The sequence below is a fragment of the Pollachius pollachius genome, assembly GCF_949987615.1.
Source record: "Pollachius pollachius genome assembly, chromosome: 3".
NCBI classification, from domain to species: domain Eukaryota; kingdom Metazoa; phylum Chordata; class Actinopteri; order Gadiformes; family Gadidae; genus Pollachius; species Pollachius pollachius.
Window position 1 is genome coordinate 31734628 of NC_136936.1, and position 22745 is coordinate 31757372.

The 22745-nt window shown below is 44.0% G+C and overlaps 2 protein-coding genes across 2 annotated transcripts in view; one reads left to right on the top strand and one right to left on the bottom strand.

Annotated features, from left to right (window-relative positions):
• dnajb2 (DnaJ heat shock protein family (Hsp40) member B2) overlaps positions 1–22745 on the bottom strand; it is a 266812-nt gene that overhangs the window by 221404 nt on the left and 22663 nt on the right. The window lies entirely within an intron of this gene.
• ptprna (protein tyrosine phosphatase receptor type Na) overlaps positions 6622–22745 on the top strand; it is a gene marked incomplete at both ends in the record, with an annotated part of 28053 nt that continues 11929 nt past the window's right edge. Inside the window, 14 exons of the mRNA XM_079731392.1 lie at positions 6622–6697; positions 9147–9197; positions 14651–14761; positions 15328–15430; positions 15921–16068; positions 16389–16590; positions 16872–17021; positions 18489–18614; positions 18775–18809; positions 18898–19220; positions 20374–20460; positions 20808–20887; positions 21420–21484; positions 22503–22712. Of these exons, the coding sequence (XP_079587518.1) occupies positions 6622–6697; positions 9147–9197; positions 14651–14761; positions 15328–15430; positions 15921–16068; positions 16389–16590; positions 16872–17021; positions 18489–18614; positions 18775–18809; positions 18898–19220; positions 20374–20460; positions 20808–20887; positions 21420–21484; positions 22503–22712 (1767 nt within the window). The remainder of the gene's footprint in view (positions 6698–9146; positions 9198–14650; positions 14762–15327; positions 15431–15920; positions 16069–16388; positions 16591–16871; positions 17022–18488; positions 18615–18774; positions 18810–18897; positions 19221–20373; positions 20461–20807; positions 20888–21419; positions 21485–22502; positions 22713–22745) is intronic.

Below are 22745 nucleotides of genomic sequence, written 5' to 3' on the forward strand. Positions count from 1 at the left end.
CGTGTTTCTGAAGAGCTGAATGTTCAATGCTCCAATCACACATTTTTGTGTAAAAAGTCGCTGAAAGTCAACTCAAGCTCAGTTGGTAAATTTTCACCTGTCTGTATACGTGTGTCTGAGGCTTCTTTGGCGAGTCAAGAGGGCCATTATTCATCCTTTCTTTAAGTGTTTTCACTGAGGAGAGTGTGTGCGCGGCCCTCTGCCCTCAGAGCCCAGCCTCTCTCTGTTCGCCTGCTCCAGGCACTCCAGGGTTCAAATCACTGAGCTTTTCAGAAATGCTCTGCCGTGGTCCCTGCTGACTTTTCCCTGAAAACCAATCACAGATTTGTTTGTTATGGAGTTAAAAATACTGCACAGGAAAAAAGCCCATGTGTCACCTGACCTTAGTTACAACACAAGTAATGGTTTCAGCCAATATGGTCAGTCAGCAAGGTCACAGCAGAACCCTGTCCTGATGGGAAGGTGGGTTTATTACGGTATAAGTTGGTGTTTGCGTGTGTGTGTGTGTTTGTGTGTGTGTGTGTGTGTGTGTGTGTGTGTGTGTGTGTGTGTGTGTGTGTGTGTGTGTGTGTGTGTGTGTGTGTGTGTCTGAGTGTGAGTGTGAGTGTCAGTGAATCATCTCAGGCATAAAAGCCACGTGCATCATAGGTTGACCACCTGAGTCATATAATACAAATATATGAAAATAAACTCACAGTCACTCTATAAACACTTTAGAAAATACTGTGTATGGCTATCACTGATCTAAAATAAACTGTACACCTAATAACTGACCGAACCCTGTGATTGTATCATATAAAGTGTATTTAATATTTCCTTCACACGTGTGTCATATTGACTACATACCCTGGTTCTCTGCAGAGAAAGGAATGGACCATTTCCCTAAATGAGTGCATGCATGTATTAATAGATGAAAGTGGTCAGCAGCCTCCTAAGTAAAGGCGATGATAGCTGTGTTTATCACGTTGTTGTTCATAACATCCGGCTTGCTTCCAGCTCATGAGGAGCGTGCTTCCAGGGTTACCAGCCCCTGGACCGCCCGGTGACTCGCTGGCGGAGACCACCCACCACAACACAAGAACTGGAGCTGGCTCAAAGTATCAGCATTTCAAAGGACGCTGAAATTATGATGCTGGTTATAGTTATTATACTAGTTATGATGCTATTCAATGATATGATTGTTGGTTTCTTGGGGGGCACATGCAACTCACTGTAGTTTGAGCTCTCTAGCCACTGACCAAAGTGACTTTTTCTTGACTGAATTCCAATTTAAGAATTCATGATATTGTGTGTGTTTGTGTGTGTGTGTGTGCGCGCGTATGTGTGTGTGTGTGTGTATATGTGTGTGTGTGTGTGTGTGTGTGTGTGTGTGTGTGTGTGTGTGTGTGTGTATGTGAAAGAAAGTGACAGTGTGCGACTGTGTGTGTGCCTTGGTGCATGTGTGCATGTGTCTCAGCTGACACACCTTGTGTCAGCTGCTGTGGGGGTAAGCTCTATTTTAGGTCGCCCCCGTTGGAGCTCTGCTGCCCACCCCAGACCCCTGCCTCAGAGGATCATGGGAGGCTAATGAAAGAGGCTGAAAGGATCAATAAAAATAGGAACAATGATGACTCTTTTAGTGGAAAAAACAATTGACACTGATGTCAATCATACCCCACTAGATCAAATATAATTTAAAACATGATATGATATTCAAAATGAAGCCACGTTAGGCAACAGCTCTAGGATACGTAACAATTTCTAAAATGGCATCTTTTACCATGTCATGTTTTAAAGGTTGTAGGGGAATATGACCAAAGACAGCCTCTAATTTACAGCCCACCTGTGTCTCACACATCAGACCTGAGAAGAAGGAAGATTATAGGAGATTATAATTCCACGATTAATGGTCTGTGTTCATGGCTACCAACACGTACACACATTACTGTCTATGTTTTCCACACCTGTTCAACATTTTCAGGGTGACTCTTGCCATCTGTACTTCCTGAATGATGACCCCCAACCTGACCCTTGACCTCTGACCCCTTGGCCTGGTGAAAGAACGACCTGGTGAAAGGCCCCTCATCTAGTTTAACGGTTGATGCGTGGGCTAACCCCCTCTTTAGGAGGGCTAGTGGGGATGTTGGAGATGTGTGTTATCTTACGTATCTTCTTGTCATTAATGATCTGTAATTTTCCCTTGACCTAAACTAGGGCTTTTCCCTTGGACCGAGCCCTGGGCAGACCCAGGGGAAAGTCCTCTGTGTGGTGATAGATGCTCTTCATACAATTAGGACAACATGGCTATTTTTACAGCTACCCACATTGACCCTCATTAAGTGATTTAAAGTAGGCCTACTCAGCGGGATTCAGAACGATTGAATGCTTTGAATGGACATTACAATATTATTAATCAGAATCAGCCGAGCCCAAAAATTATTTCATTCCCACATTTATTTAATATAACAACCCTGATTGTGTGAGAATATCAATGTTCTATTATTATTTTTTAATTGCATTTAACAAACGCTTATCTAAATGAATATTCCATAGCAAATTCCCTAACCCAGACACATTTCTGTGAAAACTATTTTGCATGCCTCTCGCATGTGTCGTTTCTCACATGCTGAAGCGGTTCCAGACATGCTCTGATCTGATCTGACAGACACACTCAGTAGATCCGACAACAGCAGACCATCTGGAGCGCCAGGGAATGTTCCCGCTGGAGACTGTGATTCATATCGACTGCAAACACAAGACGAAGAAGAGGAAAATAGCGCAGCGAGGGGTTGCCCGGCAACCCTCCCGGCACAGACGGTAAATCGGCCGTGCAGAGCGGCCGGGAAAAATGCGTCTTAATTTAGCGCTCATCAGAGTCATAACGCGCCGATAGAGTCGCACACACACACACGCACGCACGCACGCACGCACGCACGCATGCACGCACGCACGCACATACACATTCACGCATGCACACATCCACACACGCACGGGCACACACACAAATGCAAGGTTGATCAGTTCAATAAAAAAAACATCAATATTTTTACTTTAACCTTTTCACTGTTCTAACTACACATTCACTGCATAGGCTAGGCCTACTTCATATATAATCGGAATCAGGGATTAATGATTAGGATAAAAAAAACTTTCTCACCAATTAGGCAACCATACAAATAAACACATCGAAACAAACAATAACTTTTAACTATTACTTTGGAAAGGCTGTTCAGAGGCAGGTCATTGAAGAGCAGGGAAAGGATTGAAAGCTTGCTCAAGGACACAGGCTGCTGATTCAAACCAAGAATCTTTTGCTGGGAGCCACGCAAACCAGTCACAGCAACATATCTGCCACAGCCACCCAGCATTATTCATGAATCCAGAGTTCACCTTAAACGACAAACATCACAGCATAGCTCTGAACATCTCTGTCTCTAGGTCGTAGAGTCCATCTAGAGACAGGCTCAGGTCTGTCTCCAGCTCTGAGCCCATCCGTCAACAGGGCAGGCTCAGCTCTGTCTCTAGGTCTGAGTCCATCTCTCAACAGGCTCAGGTCTGTCTCTAGGTCTGAGTCCATCTGTCAACAGGCTCAGGTCTGTCTTAGGTCTGAGTCAATCTGTCAACAGGCTCAGCTCTGTCTCTAGGTCTGAGTCCATCTCTCAACAGGCTCAGGTCTGTCTCTAGGTCTGAGTCCATCTGTCAACAGGCTCAGGTCTGTCTTAGGTCTGAGTCCATCTGTCAACAGGCTCAGGTCTGTCTCTAGGTCTGAGTCCATCTGTCAACAGGCTCAGGTCTGTCTTAGGTCTGAGTCAATCTGTCAACAGGCTCAGATCTGTCTCTAGGTCTGAGTCCATCTGTCCAAAGGCTCAGATCTGTCTCTAGGTCTGAGTCCATCTTTCAACAGGCTCAGGTCTGTCTCTAGGTCTGAGTCCATCTGTCCAAAGGCTCAGGTCTGTCTCTAGGTCTGAGTCCATCTGTCAACAGGCTCAGGTCTGTCTTAGGTCTGAGTCCATCTGTCAACAGGCTCAGGTCTGTCTCTAGGTCTGAGTCCATCTGTCAACAGGCTCAGGTCTGTCTCTAGGTCTGAGTCTATCTGTCAACAGGCTCGGGTCTGTCTCTAGGTCTGAGTCCATCTGGGGGTCCAGTAATATCAGCCCGTCTGGATACACATCACAGTGTAAAAGTCAAAATTCTTTTGTGCATATTTTCCTCTCCCCATTGACTTGAGAGGACCCACTAAAGACAGTGTATGGAGTGGGCTGATCTTCAATATGAACAGCACCTGCTGAAGATGGACAGAGAGAGAAACAGACAGACAGAGAGAGAGGGGGGAGAGACAGAGAGAGAGAGAGAGAGAGAGAGAGAGAGAGAGAGAGAGTCAAACGGAGTGGAAGATCATGAAAATGGCATGACATTTAAGCTACATACACATGCACAGAAGCGTGTTTGAGCGTGAGTAGAGGCTAAGAACATGGCGGCCGCTAGGTTCTCTCGTAAACACACAGCATGTGTTGCCCGGCAACCAACAAAACACGCATACACATGCCCATGAGGTGACACGCCACACATACTAGACTGCCACAAAAAAGCTATGCGTGTGTGTGTGTGTGTGTGCATGCGTGAGTGTGTGCGTGTGTGTGTGCGTGTGTATCTGATGCGTGTGTGTGCGTGTCTGTGTGTGTGTGTGTGCATGCAAGTGTGTGTGCATGCAAGTGTGTGTGTGTGTGTGTGTGTGTGTGTGTGTGTGTGTGTGTGTGTGTGTGCGCATGCATGTGTGCGTGTGTGTGCTATGTGTGTGTGTGTGTGTGTGTGTGTGTGTGTGTTTGTGTGTTGGTGGGGGAGGTGGGGGGAGGGTGTCTACACAGACTAAATGCGTAACATGATTTATTGGGGTCTTAAAGGAACACTGAACCCAGATCGGTTTTATTTCCAAGGGGGGAGGAGTCAGAACATAATGAAGCTCCATGACAACGCGAGCTCGGGATAGAACTGATGACATCACACGGCGTCACTTGTTGTCTGAACGAAGAGGAAGAAAATCAAGCAACCGACAAATCAAATAACAAATTGTAGACATAAATAGATTACAGTTTTTAATAACTACATATGCCTATGACCTATTTATCACATACTCACAAAATATTTTAGTCCATCAATACTTGTTAACCGCTAGGGAGCGCCAGAGCACATCTGTACCTTTTCGCAAATAATATGTGGGTCTGACATTATATTTTATGACCTAACTCAGTGACGCAATGTAGATTAAAATGCAACAAAAGGCTGTGGATCGTGGCAGTTGTGATTATCGACTTTTGGAGAATATACATGCAGGCCATCACATTATAGGCTACATGATTTTGTACATTTCTTGGTATGCCCTTCTTTTCATGTTAATTGTTCATATTTAATCCGCAGCCATAAGAAGACAGGAAGGCCTAAGGTGAAAGCTTGTTTAGTACATGATAATAATGATGAGATTGATACATGTTGTCAGGCTCATAATTTTGAACTCAAGAGCTTAAATGGAGGACTATATACCATATGTGCAAATGTGTATGCAATGAATACAATTTAATAACGTAGGCTAAACCTTATTTTGATGAACAAAAATATAAATAACGAAAAACAAAACAATTCATGCATAATATACGTTTTTCTAAGAGGTGTAGTGGATGAGGTTTAACGGCCTTCAGCCTCCTACACACACACACACACACACACACACACACACACACACACACACACACACACACACACACACACACACACACACACACACACACACACACACATCACACATACAAACACACACACACACACACACACATTCACACATACACCCACACATACATACACATACACATGTGTATGTAATGATTACAATTTAATAATGTAGGCTAAACCTTATTTTGATGAACAAAGTGTAGTGGATGAGGTTTAGTGGCCTTCAGCCTCCTGCACATACACACACACACACACACACACACACACACACACACACACACACACACACACCACATAGCACACATACACACCACATAGCACACACACGCGCACACGCGCACACACACACACACACACACACACACACACACACACACACACACACACATACATACACATGCATCCACATACACAAAAGGGTATATTGTGTGGTAATTGTAGTGTTTTTGCTAATTCCTATTTTTAAAACATTCAGAAATGCACCAAAATATTTGTATACATAAAAATGCAAAAATCGACAACAACTAAGACTATTCTACAGTCTCCAGTCAGAATCCAGGGATCTCCGGGATGCTCGTGTCGTCGTGACGTCAGGGCCCTGATCCCCAGCTGCAGGGCCCGGTCCCGGAGAGAGGCGGCGACAGAGTCCATCCGCTCCACACCTTCTCTGACAGGATATTTTTCCCGTTTTGAGTCAATAGCCTTCAACGTGTAACCTTCTCCGCCCTCATCTCGCTGAGAAAACCCAGTGGCAGGGAGACACATTTGATCCAGTCATTGCCTTTAGTGTTTTCCTCAGTTCGGTCTGTCAGGCTGCAGATGCAGAGAGTGGCCGAGGATCACCAGGACTCGACCATGGGGATTTAAACCGACCAACAAGGGAAGGAACTGACTTTGGTTTGAAATCCTGAGAAGATCATGCAACATCTCAAGATATGGCGATCTCTGCTTCTTTTTGTCATTTTCTTCCAGCCGGGGATCTCAGACAAATACGGTGAGGAAAAGGCGAAATGGAGAGGAGGGATAATCTAATGATCACAGGAGAATAAACGGTGCGATGAAAAACGTGTTGAAAAAGGTCAGATTAGGACGGTTGGTTTGTTTAGGACGTGCTGACATTAGGAGGGGAAGAGACATGAGAGTCAGACTCAGATGGATGCTTTTGCTCTAAAGAGCAAGAGATGAAGAAGCCTGACTTCACATCATTAGTGTGAGAGCTCATGTGTTCCATAAAGTGCTTGGTAGTAGATATTAAGTCATAATTAGGCTATTTCAACTGTAATTATTATTTTCGACTGTTGTGTGTTTGTACACTTTAGTCTTTAGTCCCTGTGCGTGGGTGCACACATCAAATAGGAGCATGGTTTTAAGATATGAGATATCTAAGGTTTAACCTTATTAGAGCCAATAGAGCGACGAAAAAAACAAGCAACATTAAATATCTGATATTTGATATTTTTCAAATGTTAACATTTTTGTAATTCTCTTTCTGTAATATAATGAGATTTAAGCATATTCCTCGTATATAAACGGACTCAACGAGTTAGTTGCTGTTAGCCTGAAATGTCAAAACTATATTTATATGAAATAGGTTGGATTAGGAGTCGCACAAGTAAGACGCATTACCTAAACATACAAAAAAAACGAAACATAAAATATGCTAGAAATATTTTCAAATATATAAAGACATAAAATGTTTAAGAGTTTCTATTCTCGGACGAGTTGATATTTCAGCACCATGGATAGTGACTGGTGGTTTAGGAACAGGTCCAACTATAGTGTTGGCTCAGTTACGGGCTCATTGAACAAAACCCGATCGGCATAGATAATGTTTTGTTAGATTTACCAACCTATAATCAATCAATCCATCCGTCTATCAAACCGTCAATCATACAACCCATCCATTCATCCATGTTCCTGTGTCTTCTGGGGCAAACACACACACAAATACACACAAATACACACACACACACACACACATACAGACACACACACACATACACATGCACATATGCACACACACACACAAATACACACACACACATACAAGTCTGCACGTGCTGAGCGCCTTGGCGACCAATCATATGTTCCCGAGGGATCGAGGCTACCGAGGCCCAGAAGTCCAGTTTCTATGACAACTGCATGTGTCTAGCAGAGGTGAGCGGTCAGGTTAAAGTAACGATGTGCAGATGTGCATCCCCCTCTGTAGCGTGTGGATAACGGGTGAGTCACTGGTTGCTACGTACTGGATGCTTATACAAGTAAAGATATCACTCGGCCAATCTGTTGTGCCACCTCTACTCACCTGCCCTAGTGTCTATCTCACTAGCCATGTTCTACCTGGTACCTACCTGGTACTAACTCCTACCTGATACTAACTAGTACCTACCTGATACTAGTACCTAGTGTCTACCTACTACCGACCTAGTACCTACCTAGTACCGACCTATTACCTACCTAGTACCTATCTAGAACCTACCTAGTACCTACCTTGTACCTACCTAGGAACCTACCGAGTACCTGGTACCTAGTATCTACGTAGTACGTACCTAGTACCTAGTACCTATCTAGTACCTACCTAGTACCTTGTACCTAACTATCACCTACCTAGTACCTATCTTGTACCTAACTAGTATCTAGTACCTACCTACTACCTACCTAGTAGTTACCTATTACCTAGTACCTAACTAGTACCTACCTGATACTACCTGGTACCTGACACTAACTAGTACCTACCTACTACCTTCCTGATACTAACTAGTACCTACCTAGTACCTACCTGATGCTACCTAGTACCTACCTAGTACCTACCTGTTACTACCTAGTACCTACCTAGCACCTACCTGACACTAACTAGTACCTACCTACTACTTACCTGATACTACCTACTACCTACCTGATGCTAACTAGTACCTATCCTTATAAAGTCAATGGTTATACCATGCATATCTCACATCATTTTCACTACCACAACAAATAGGTTTTTTCTTTTGAATTTTGATTTCAGAAAATGTACGCACAAACACACACACATGCTGGTTCCCAGCAGGATGCTGGTCCCACAGTCCAGGCTCAACAGGTGGACCATGTGTCTCATGCCACACATAAAAACAAGCACACACATGAAATGAAATGGCCTGTTTGGTTAATGCAGTGCCAGGCCGCACACCGGTGGACTGGTTCCCTTGGTTACCCTAGCTTTATGTAACACAATGGTTCTTGTGTGTGCGGTCACAAAATCACATGGATGTCCTGAGGGTCACCGGCTTGAATAAAGTTGGCCTGTAAAGTTAAAACACTTTAAGGTCAGAAGGATCTCTCCGGGGTCCAGCTCCCACTGGGTTACTGGCAACATTTCACACTACTCAGTGGTTTCCAATCTTCACACTTAACCCTGTCTCTGTAGTTCTCTGATTGTTTCCTTCTCTCTGTCCTGTCACCAGGATGTCTGTTTGAGAGGAAACTCTGCCCATTGGAACAGTTCTGCTCAGATGGTGAGTACACACACACACACACACACACACACACAAACACACACACACACACACACACACACACACACACACACACATACACACACACTATGGTAGACACACAATTTACTTTTCCTCTATTTCAAACACAGACGCTTACACTCACATACACAAACAAACACATATTTTATTTTCTAATTATTCAGCCACTGTTATAAAAACAATACAAAACCGCTATTTGGACCCACAACAAGAAATAAAAATTCTTAAAACCTGCAACTAGACAACACACACACACACAAACACACACAAACACACAGGCATATACATACGCACACACACACACACACACACACACACACACACACACACACACACACACACACACACACATACACACAAACAAACATTCACCAAGGTTTATGGCATTCAGAGTGCATGAAACAATAAAAACAAAGATCAAGAGCTCTAGCCCCTGCCTATCAGCTACTCTTCCTCCCACTCTCTCTCCCTCTCAAACTCTCTGTCTCTCTCTCCCTCCCACTCTCTCGCTCTCTTGCTCTTTCTCTCTGTCACTCCCTCTCTCTTTCTCTATCCCTCTTACTCTTTCTCTTTCTCTTTCTCTTTCTCTCTCTCCCACTCTCTTGCTCTCTCTCTCTCTCTCTCTCTCTCTCTCTTTGTGTTACCCCCGTCACCTCCCCCCTCTGTGTCTACACCGTTATCTAAGCCACGCCCCTGCTCCTCTGTCTCCGTGGCAACGTTGACATCACAGTGATGACGGTGCCGTACGACGGCTGTGCTAACACACCGATGAGTCACTGACGCGCTCGTACGCACTTCAGCCACACACCCGTCCTCCAGGAGAATACAAAATGAACGTCTCCGCAGGGCATTCAGAGCCACAGAAATAGGAATGGATTTATTGGAGTTATTTCAAGTTAAAAGCGTGAAGCAAATCAATTTTTTAGTTCAATGTGTTCCTTGGTTATCCATGCTTATCATGCTACAACATTAAATGATGTTCAAATGAATCCACAATATGATACTAAGGTAATACAATAATAAGACTATAATGATAATAATAACATTATAAAGACTAAAATAATAATGCACATTTCTTAATATTGTAAATAATAATTTGGTGTTTCAGATTGTTATTCTTCTTTCATGTTAATGTGTTTATCATAAAGACATTCTGAATTAATATTCCATGTGCTGCGATTCATTGCAGTTTAAATCTCTATTGGGAAACGATGTATGATGTGCCATTGTATAATTATTATTACTTACTTAGAGAGTGATATTTTTTTTTAATCTTGCAACCTTTAATACATTATGTGAACCTCTTTCCATGAAAAACTATTGCTTTTCAAAGCATTCACCTTTACCTTTTCTATTTTCCAGTTAAAATATTGAAATAATGAAATAAACCATTTTATAAAGCAATCAGCATTGATCTCATCCCTGTGGGCAATAGCCTCGCACAGAAGTGCCATTATCTAATCAGGAAGGATGATAATATTCTGTGATGCCGCGTCTACACATAGGCCTTCTGAGAACCTGGATCTCTTCTTTGATTTCATTAGAGTTTCATTTGTGCTCTACAAGCAGGACTAGGCAGGATAAATCAATAACCACAAACCAGTCACTCTTCTGAGCCGTGTCCTGAGCACCATTACTCAGACACATCCAGGATACTTTATGTATTTTGTGATATATTTGAAGTCTTATTTCATGTAACTGTTTAACTGGTGTTGAACCAGTAGCTGTTATGCTGACAGACTGTTATATAGTGGATAATGGGACATGGATATATTGGACTCACTGTATTTCTGGAACATAATGTTCTGATCAATTAAAGTGTGACAGCGCATCAGAAAAAATACATGACAGAACAGGATGCAATAAAAACGTCAAAAAATATGCAATCCCCAGAAGCCGGCAGATTGTTTCAGTCGTTATATCGACTATTACTCGACTATTACCATAACTTCACTATTACTACTATTACATATGTAACATATGTCAGGGATAATGTATAGAACGTCGCTCATTATCGGGAAAATAAACCCTGACAGTAATCCCCCCCTGACAATAATCCCCTGAAGGGGATTATTTTCGATAATGACTGGCGACGTTCTATACATTATCCGGCTTAATACACGGCTACTTGCCAAAACGAAAAAATAACTTGTCTTTTTACAATTTATTTGTTACCAGTATTCTGGTAACAAATAATTAACATTATTAACATTCTGGTAACATTCTGGTAACTATATCTCTGCTGATCAACACTACGTTGATCAGCAGAGATATAGTCCGTCAAAGACGTTGACGTCGCTTAGCAACCGAGTACGCTGGGGCTGATAAATTACCGGACTACTTGAGGAGTGGTACAAAAGACGATAAAAAATCCACTTTCCTTGAGAGCGGTCATCATATGCTTAGCAACGGTGAATTATCAAAAAATAATACAACGCCGGAAGTTGTGAAGGCCCATGCAAGTGGACGGAGCGTTCCACAGCATTGAGAAGAGCCGTGTAGTAAATATATTTAGTATATGCTACACGTGAACTTCCTAAAGTGGGGCAATTTGATTGGTTCACTATCTCGGGATATTGGGCAATATACCATGATTGAGATCTTAATCTCGGGATATTGTTTTCATCGCGTGACGGTCGTCTCGTCACCCTAATAAAAACAAATAAACCGCTAATAAAACCAAATAAATCCCGGCAAAAAGTGTTATCTTGTTTATTTTTGGAGTGTTCATACTAAAACAATTATTCACCTCAGACTCCGTGAATAGTGGGGAATAGCCCCCAATACTACCCCACATAATATTCCCCACTATTCACTTCGTCTTCGGCGAATAATTGTTAAATATTATACATTATATACATTTATATATAATAATCCTAGTCAAAGCTGTGATTCAGTGCAGACGAGTACTGCTATGAAACACGCTCTTTTAATTAGAGGAGCACAAGCTCAGCCCTGATGAGTCAACACTCTGACCTGTGATGGATTGTGTTGTGGACGACCCCTGTAGTGGATCATGGATCATACAACCCATTATAAACATGTACCGGAACTCAGCTATAGATAGATACCTAGATAGATAGAGAGAGGGAGGGAGGGAGAGAGGGAGAAGGAGAGAGATCTTGTAGTGTATAGATGCAGTGGTGAAACCCAGTGGAGTGGAACGGTTGTCTGTTTAGCACTTTGGGAGATGGGAGACGCCAGTGGTGATTCATCCATGCACCAAAACGCGTCTGCGCTCGCAATAAAGGACAGCCTGCGAGCCATGAAGTATCATATGTATCTGGGGCCGTAACGAAGAGATTCAGGGGATGTATACTCTTCTAGCCAGGAGGAAGATTATTTAAACAATCCCTTCTTCAAATTGGATGACGGTGTATACTTTATGGAATGTATTTAGCATGTTATAGGGCTGCAACAGTTGATGAATCAATAAGTCAAACCACAAGAAATGTATCGAATCATTCATTTATTGTTTAGGTCATTTATAAGGTACGAATACCAAATATCTGCTGCCTTATTTTTTCTTCACTGTCTATCATATTTAAATCCTTAAAAGAACACTGGTGACTTGGGCATTTTCAATGACTGAAGACATTCTGTGGACCATAGGACACTGAGGACCAGGTTATTTGCAGCCGGTATTGAGTGCTTGGTGAGTTGATGTAGTGATTATGAGGGAACACATGGGGAAGGGTCTAATGCGAGGGAGGTTCTAATGAGGGGGAGGGTGTAATGGGGGGGGGGGGGGGGGGGGGGGGGGGGGGGGGGGGGGCATGAGTCACAGTCACCAAACCTTAACCTCCACACCGCCACCGCTTGCTCAACAGCAACAAAAACAACCACCTCTCTAGAGAAGTAGATTCATAGCCTAGTAGATTCATACCCAATCATAGATAAACAATATTATATTATATATTTTATTATATTATATCAAATATTATTTATTATATTGTTTTATTACCTTGGTTGTAAAATTAATTAAAAATACAAATGATTTAATTTTAAATTGTTGATATATGAATAAATAAAACGTATTCATTTTTTTGTCATACTTATATATGATATACTATTTGCTAATTCGAGTCAGTCAAGTCATTGTTATTTATAGAGCCCTTTATAATGTCTCTTAGGGCTTTACAGGCCTTTCTTACAACGCCCAATAACCCTAGCCCCTCGAAGGGCAAGAAACAACTCATTAGGTATAAAGGCTGGACCTGGAGATCAACACACAGTGGACACAGACCCCCCTCCCATGTCCTCAAGATGGCTTCAAAACAAACAACATTTGAAGATTAAAGGAAATGCTTGAAATGGAAAATTATTATTGTCACTGGTGGTGTAGAGTTGGTGTAGAGGTGATGTAGAGAGGGTTTAGAGCAGGCCTATTCAACTAGCGGCCCGTGGGCCAAATACGGCCCCTCTTAATTTTTTTCTGGCCCGCAAGAGGTTGCATGCAAAAAATAAATAAAATAAAGAAAAAAAATAGTTGCAAGCAAATCAGGTTTCCGTGTGTAGCCAGTGATACTAGCCAGTATCAGTACCCCACAATCAGGAACTGGCATCACTTATTCTGACAATGTTTGGCTCAAACGATACGTGTGAGTCTAGCTTTTCTCATATGAATGCCATCAGAACAAGGGCACGATGCTCCATGACCTATGAGAAGCTGCATGAGTGTCTCAGGATGAGCCAAACTAGGCAAACAAGGCAGTGCAATCTCTCTCACTGACTCACTGGCTCAAAATGTCTCATATGTACAGTAGTTCTGTTTTGTGATGATTCAAACAACATTGTTGAATTCTAAATACGTGTCCAAAATATGTGAGAACAAAATCTTTCATAATGATACGATTAAAAGTGAAGAAGGAAGGAATGCGTCTGACAAGTTTATTCCATGTAGTAGTACTATATATATTAAGTTAACACTACTTTAAATACGATTTATTTGTAGCGATTCATTGACGTAGTTTTACTCTGTGTGGCCCATGAACCCCCAGTGGTTTTCCTTTTCGGCCCACTTGTTAAGGAGGCCCTGGTTAAGAGGTTGTGTAGAGGTGGTGTAGAGGTGGAGTAGAGGTGGTGTAGAGATGGTGGAGAGGTTGTGTAGAGGTGATGTAGAGGGGGTCTAGAGGTTGTGTAAAGAGGGCGTAGTGGTGGTGTAGAGGGGGTGTAGAGTTGCCAGTCTTAATGGCAGCAACACAACACATATACTACAGTAGTAAGTACTGTTATCGACGAGAAGAGACAACAGGAGGTGGAGCTTTTATGACCGGTTCATGGTTCTTGCTCACCAAGCCATCTTTCAGTTCCCAGCTAACCCAGCTTGCGTCTGGAGCCAGATGTGGGCTCTGTGAATAAAGGCCCCAGGCTCTTAGACTGGACTGTGTTGCTCCTGGTCATGGATGCTGACCCCTGGCTCTGTGTTGCAGACGGACTGTTTGGCCAGTGCCGGAGCTCCAAGCAGGACCAGGTCCAGTACCAGGTGTCGGTGCCGGTCCTGAAGAGGATGCAGGAGGTCCTCAAACAGCTGATTATGCATGGTACAACATGACACATGCTTACTGTATCATCATATGAGTGGTGTTCCCCTCAGCCCTTCCTCTGTGACAGAATGAGACCGTTAATTAATACGCAAGATAAGAGTTACAAAGAGAACAGCGACCTAGACTATTTTGTTCTTAAGAGTCCATGAGCAGACGGTAAAATACATGAATACATGTATTCATTGGTTAGAAATAACCAATGAATACGCATTAAGGAAACTCAGGAGGAATCTCTGCAACCTTTACTGGCAGGTGGAAGAATAAAGGAGGACTAAAGAAATTAGTATTTTATTCAAGTCTCTCAAGCAATGTTTAACAGATTGAGAAGTCTTAAAAATAGAAAAAAAATATTTTGTATGGTGAATAACAACCTTTTATTGTTGTTTTAATTTATAATACATAATGATGTGTGTGTGTGTGTGTATGTGTGTGTGTGTGTGTGTGTGTGTGTATGTGTGTGTGTGTGTGTGTGTGTTTGTGAGTGTTTGTGTGTGTGTGTGTGCGTGTGCATGCGTATGTGTGTGTGCGTTTGTGTTTGTGTGTGTGCGTGTGTGTGAGTGTAGATCTGTCATGGCAGGATGACATCACCCAGTACATCATATCCAGGGAGCTGAAGAGAGTACCTCACACGACGCGCCACGCTAAGGCCCCCCCGCCCTCCTCCCAGTAAGTGACCCCCACCCTCCCAGTGGAGCTAAAGCCCCCCGCCCTCCTCCCAGTAAGTGACCCCCACCCTCCCAGTGGAGCTAAAGCCCCCCGCCCTCCTCCCAGTAAGTGACCCCCACCCTCCCAGTGGAGCTAAAGCCCCCCGCCCTCCTCACAGGAAGTGACCCCCACCCTCCCAGTGGAGCTAAAGCCCCCCGCCCTCCTCACAGGAAGTGACGCCCACCCTCCCAGGGCAGCCAGTGACGCAGCACTCCTTCCGCACACTAACACATTTAACTGGGAAAATGAACTCAATAAGCTGAGTTAAGAATTTATAGAGATGCATTTAAATCCTAAGGTTAATATCTTTTTTCAAGGTAACAATTTTATGTTACAATTAAAACAACTTCAGCTAGCAATGTTATGCTCCAGCCACCTGTCAGTTATAGTTATCCAATCAGAGCAGAGCGTTCCCTCTGGGTGTAACCTGTGACACCGCGTCTCTGAGCAGGTCCAGGCAGCAGAACCACCGCCACAGCGCCAAGCCCCCGTCCATGCCCCCGGCGGAGAACTACCTGGACTACATGATTGTAGAGCCCCCCCGGTCCCCCCTCCACATGCAGACTGCCTCCATGGACCCCTACGCATACCAGCACCAGGCATGGACACAGCACATACACCTATATAGCCACACACACACGCATGCAAAAACATACACCTATATAGACACACACAAGCACACATGCAGGCAAGCACGCAAAATCATACACCTATATAGACACACACATGCACGCGCACAGACGCAAGCAAGCATAAACATACACCTATATAGACACACAAGCACACTCAAGCGCATGCAAATAGATGACTATGCATGCGCATACATACACACACACGTTTGTTCAAGCCCACCACACAAACACACACACAGTCAGCTGGGTCCACTTGACGTGTGAACGTTTCCTTCTCAATGACACAGCACAGGTACGCAGACGAGGTGGAGCGATCCTTACACCCCATTGGTGGAGGGCTCAGCTATGGCCGTCCCTCTGCACGCTCCCAGGCCAATCAGAGAGAGCGGGAGCGTGACAGACAGATGCTACAGGAAGCCATGTCCCTGTACCTGACGTCCGACCAGCCCTCCCACCGGCACCGCGGAGCCGTGCCCATGACCCCCGCAGGTGACCCCTCACGCTCTGACCTGTGATTGGCTGTGAACTGTTGTTAGCCGGATCGCGATGGTTACTAGGAAAACAGGCTGCAGTGGTTACACTTTGGAAAATGTTTTAATTGCTGGGAAAAAGTTCTCTATTTTTCTTTTCATTTTCATATACCTCAAGGGTGAATCCACTGCAAGGCATTATAAGCTAGATCTTTGCGTCACTCTTATTCAAGAAAATGACTCGCCTAGTAATTATAAAGGGCCGTACTTCACCTGACTTGCTGTTGTCCGGGTGACCAGGCCTGCCGTACTACGATGACCTGGAACTGGAGCTGCCGGTGGACTATGTGGAAGACTACACCCTGGAGGAGAGAGTGGGTACTGTGGCGCGGCCCCCGCCCCCACAGCAGAAGAAGAAGCCTCTTCAGGACCACCTACCAGCCACCAACGGTGAGGCACAGGAAGTGCTTCTGTTGCAATGGAAGAGTTTGATATTTCTCAGCGCTAAAAAGATAGATAAGTCTGTCATTTTGAGAAACAAGCATATGTTCTAATCTAGATAGATAGATAGATAGATAGATAGATAGATAGATAGATAGATAGATAGATAGATAGATAGATAGATAGATAGATAGATAGATAGATACAACTTAATTAATCCTCCTGAGGGGAAATACCTTTATTCCAGCACAGCAGCAGTGGAAGACACAGGGTAAAATACAATAGCTTAAAAATACAAAGTAGTGCTAAGGAAAACACAAATAGAGGCTAAAGTAAATGCTTCAGTAAGGACGAACTAACAGCACAAACAGAACAAACAGAACTAACAGAACAAATAGAACAAACATGACAAACGGTATAAACAGTATCAATTATAAAGTGGCTCGGTGCCAGTACTTCATAGTATATTAAAGTGTGTAAATGTAATGTAAAAAACATGGAGAAGCAGCCCATTGATCAAGTATAGTGTGTATGTATGTATGCATACACTAAAGGAAGCACTTTGCAGTCCGACAGCAGGGGCCTTGACACAGGAAGAACTACTGGGCTGCTCCACCTCGTCAAGGAGCGATGTTCTCAGCTTACATTTACATTTACATTTAGGGCATTTAGCAGATGCTTTAATCCAAAGCGACTTACAATAAGTGCATTTGTTACAATAAGTACATTTGACATAAGAAGTGAAATAATATATCGCTGTCGGTACAGTAAAGATGTTCATAGAACCAAGTGCAAGTATTACAATCGCTAGGCTAACCCATTCCCCGTGTAAAGCAATGATAGCAGCTACTGTAGATGCTACACAATTAAGTACCTTGAAAAAGTGCAATGTACAAGTGCCAGGAAGTACAACATTCAATGGTGGCTTTGCATTGGTTTCTATGCAGAGTCGAGGTGAACTCTGAACATTTACATTTACATTTACATTTACATTTAGGGCATTTAGCAGACGCTTTTATCCAAAGCGACTTACAATAACTGCATTTGTTACAATAAGTACATTTGTCATAAGAAGTGAAACAATATATCGCTGTCGGTACAGTAAAGATGTTCATAGAACCAAGTGCAAGTATTACAATCGCTAGGCTAACCTATTCCCCGTGTAAAGCAATGATAGCAGCTACTGTAGATGCTACACAATTAAAATAAGTGCAATGTCTTTAGCTCATGACTTTAATAAGAAACTGGATTATAATACAATCATTAATACAGTGACTCCAGTTTCCCATAATAAGTTCTGACCAGACAGACTGAATCATGTGATCAACACTTCTTCATGTCTGTAAAGTGTGTCCTCCGCGGGGTTGGATCTCCTGGAGACCTTCCATCTTGTGGAGAACTCACATCTCGGGGAGGTCTCACAGTGGACATGAATGGAGGAGCCCCGTGGAGTTAATAAGCTTTGTGCCTCTCCAGACGGGTTACAGCAGCGCATGTCCGGGGTGCTGGAGGGCTATGGGATGGATCCCAGGAAGCTGAGCCCCCAGCAGCTCTACAGACTGGCCCTCATCCTGCAGCTGATCCAGGCCGAGGACCGGACAGGTGGGCCCAGACCACAATGTATTATTCCCCGTCTACATTATTACATGTAAACGTTGAAATCCTAGCATGTTAGGGTTAACTGAACATTATTCTGTTACATTATGTCTTCTTTGTGTGGTTCTCTGGTGACGCCTGCCGTGTCTACGCCTGGACCCTCCAGAGCCCTTGGAGACGGATCTTCTGGCCCTCAAGGAGGTGCGTCTGCATCCCTTCTACCAACGCATCACAAGAAGAACGCCTTCCTGAGGTTTCAGCGTTCACCACTCCCCGTTTCCCTCCCCAGACCCAGCTGGTGAAGAAGCCGGAGGGCAAGGCACCCAGCGCCCCGGAGAAGGCTGCTCTGCCCCCGGCCGCCCCCGTAGCAGCGGTCCCCGGCCCGAGCAGGTCCTCCACCCCCTCTTCTCCCTCCGCCCGGGCCCCTCCCACCACCGCCACCGCCGCCGCCGCTGTAGCCAAGGCTCCGGGCCTGCCAGCCCCCGCCCTGCCCGGCCCCCCTGCCCAGCCCGGGGCAGTGGAGGCTGGGCAGGGGCTGAGGGACCAGGCGGTGCAGCTGGACGAGGGCTCCGGAGCCAAGGAGGAGTACGGCTACATCGTCACCAACCAGAGGTCTGCTCTCAGTGTCATACCATAGCCTAATGGATGGGCTTAGAATTTACATATATATAGATATATAGAGTGATATATATCCACAGAGAAATATTCACAAGATATATATATATATATATATATATATATATATATATATATATAGAGAGAGAGAGAGAGAGAGAGAGAGAGAGAGAGAGAGAGAGAGAGAGAGAGAGAAGAGTGAGAGCTCTGTCTAGAGAGATAATTAACAATTATTCGCAAAAGGTGGGGAATAGCAAAGGTCGAGGGGGCTATTCCCCACTATTCACGGAGCCTGAGGAGAACAATATCCATAATATATACTACATAATATAAAAATCCATAATATATACTACACACAAAAATAAACTTTTTGCCGGGATTTATTTGTTTTTATTAGAGGTTTATTTGTTTTTATTAGCGCAACGAGACAACCACGCATGAAAACAATATCCCAAGTTTGAGATCTCAATCATGGGATATTGTAGACTGGGTAGGCCCGCCATTTCTGCCGGCGATTTGAGTTCACCGGCTGGCTTTTCCCCATGGCGCGCTATTAGCTGGTTTAACACAAAGCGACGGCAACCAGCCAATTGCGCACAGAGTCATTTTAACTATGCCCATTGATCACGCCTCTTGTGCTGAAGAAAATGACAACAGCTTCCCCAGACCAACGTGAAATCTACAATTGAGCTTGGTCTGGCAACAGCCAGGCTAGGCATATTGTCCAATATCCCGAGATAGCGAAACAATCAAATTGCGCCATCTTAGGAGGCTCACGTGTAGCATATACTAAACATATATAGATATATATCGAGGTGTTCCTGTTCACTAGTGAACAGGAACACCACGCAGTCATGGAAGAGGCCTTAGCCTCGTGGAATACACTATACATTATACTCATATCTATATATTTTTATAGATTAACAAATATAAATATATAGATATGAGTATAGGGTATTCCACGAGGCTAAGGCCTCTTCCATGGCTGCGTGGTGTTCCTGTTCACTAGTGAATATCAGGAACATGCATTCAGTGGGAAAATGTAACGCGGTACAAAACTTGATTATGGAATTAGCAAATGATTCAGTACATATGTGGCTGATGGAGATGATGATGATCATGTTGTTGTTGTTGTTGTGTTTACTCCTAGCCCCCTGAGTCTGTATGATGGAATCAAGCTATTGGAGCTGTTGGCTGATAAAATTCACCTAGCAACGAGCAGCTTCATCAACATCAGGTACCTTCACGTGTGTGAGTTTGTGTGTGAGTGTGTATGTGATTGAGTCTGTGTGTGTGTGAGTGTGTGTGTGTTGGACCATACGTGGAATTTAATTTTTTGAAAATTGTCTATAGAGAAATCAACCCATTGATCATTGATTTTTGTGTGTGTGTGTGTGTGTGTGTGTGTATGTGTGTGTGTGCGTACGTTCTTCTGTTTGCATGTGTGTTTGCGTGTGTGTGTGTGTGTGTGTGTGTGTGTGCATACGTTCTTCTGTTTGCATGTATGTTTGTGTGTGTGTGTGTGCGTGTGTGCGTACGTTCTTGTGTTTGCGTGCGTGTGTGTGTTTGTGCGGGTGCTTCCAGCGTGGTGGGGCCTGCTCTGACCTTCCGTATCCGCCAGAACGACCTGAACATGACGGCTGCAGAGGTAGCAGCTAAAGCAGGTGGGTCTCTGGTACACACTGCTATACACACATATGTACACACTTATACACACACTGCTATACACACTGCTATACACACTGGTACACACTACACAAACAGACACACATACAGACACTTCTGTACACACACCATACACATTGATATACACACTGATATACAAACATACACACTGATATACACACTGATATACACACATACACATTGATATACACACTGATATACACACTCTCTGTCTGGACCATAAGCACATTCTCCTCCTTTATCTATAGACTTTTCTTCCTTTTACAAATGATCTGCTCTAAGAACCTTTGAATTATTATAGCAAACCATTGCAAGAAGGGAAATATCTTTAGGATATATATGACATATTGATAGAGTGTCTTATATTATAATCTGAAAGAAATTTCTTTAACTACTGTACACTTTTTATATGTATTGTCCTGCGACTGTGTGTGCTCAAAACCCCACAAAGAGTGTGAATGCTCCAGGATGGCTCTGTGGTTCTGATGGAGATCATGTTTGTTGTGACAGTGTCAGAGAAGAACTTCCTGGAGTCTGAGAGCAGCCTGAAGATAGTACAGACGGGGACTGGAGAGGTGTGTCTGTATGTGTGTTTGTGTGTGTGTCTTTTTGTGTTTGTTTGTGTGTGCGTGCGTATGTCGATGTGTGTGTAAATTGGTGTGTTTGTGTCCGTGTGTCCGTGTGTGTGTGTGTCTGTGTGTGTGTGTGTGTGTGTGTGTGTTCATGTGTGTGTGTGCGTGTGTGTGTGTGTGTGTGTGTGTGTGTGTGTGTGCGTGTCCGTGCTTGTGTGTGTGTGTATGTCCGTGTGTGTATGTAAGTGTATGTGTGTGTTTCCATGTGTGTGTGTGTGTGTGTGTGTCCGTTTGTGTGTTTACGTCTGTGTGTGTGTCTGTGTGTGTGTGTATGTGTGTGTGTATGTATGTGTCCATTCTTCAAGTCTATCAGTGCATGTCACCTTGGGGGAAAGTGGCCAGCAAATATCACCACGGCAACAACTCATAGCAATCAGTGTTCTGCTTGTTGCTATGGCGCCTCATCTTCTCCGGCGCAACTGGCTCCCTGGGCGCTAGGGCAACAGTCACAAACGTCATTTATGCCATTATCGAATCTGTTCATACTTTCACACCTACACCTTTCTTTTGTTGCGGGATGACAAAGATAATTCAAATTTACCCATTCAAAGAGAATGCCTGTGTGTGTGTGTGTTCGTGCGCGTGTGTGTTGGGTGTGTGTATGTGTGTGCATCTGTGTGTGTGTGTGCTTGTGTGTGGTGCGAGCGTGTGTTAGTGTGTGTAATGCCTGAATACATGATTATGTGGTTAGGTCACGATCAAACTGACAAAGACGCTTTGTCTTCTGAATGTTTTCTCACAGGTCTCCATTTGCATGTGCTAATTACCTGTTCCCTCGCACATTGTCTGTGTTTATCATGGATCATGTCATTATGTACGTGTTATTCTTGAATGTTATGCTTGATTATTATACCACGTTTTACCTGTCATTTTGAGACCCCTGACATAGCAAGTAAGAAAGTAGCGAAACCAACAGAACCTAACAGTGTAAACCTCCTCTGTCTCCATGTGGTCTGACCAGAGAACAGATGTACGGGGTCTCCCCCAGGTCACCAGGGTCTCGCAGGGGTCCAGCGGGACGGTCATCACACTGGTCTCCATGGCAGTTGTGGGAGGACTGCTGGTATTGGCCATGGCGGCTGCTTGTCTCAGGCACCACACTAACCAGCTGGCCAATGGGAAGCTTGGCCTGGGGCCAGAGGGCGGAGCTGAAACACACTTTGACTACCAGGTAGGAGCGACCCAGATTCAAGGCCTCCATGAC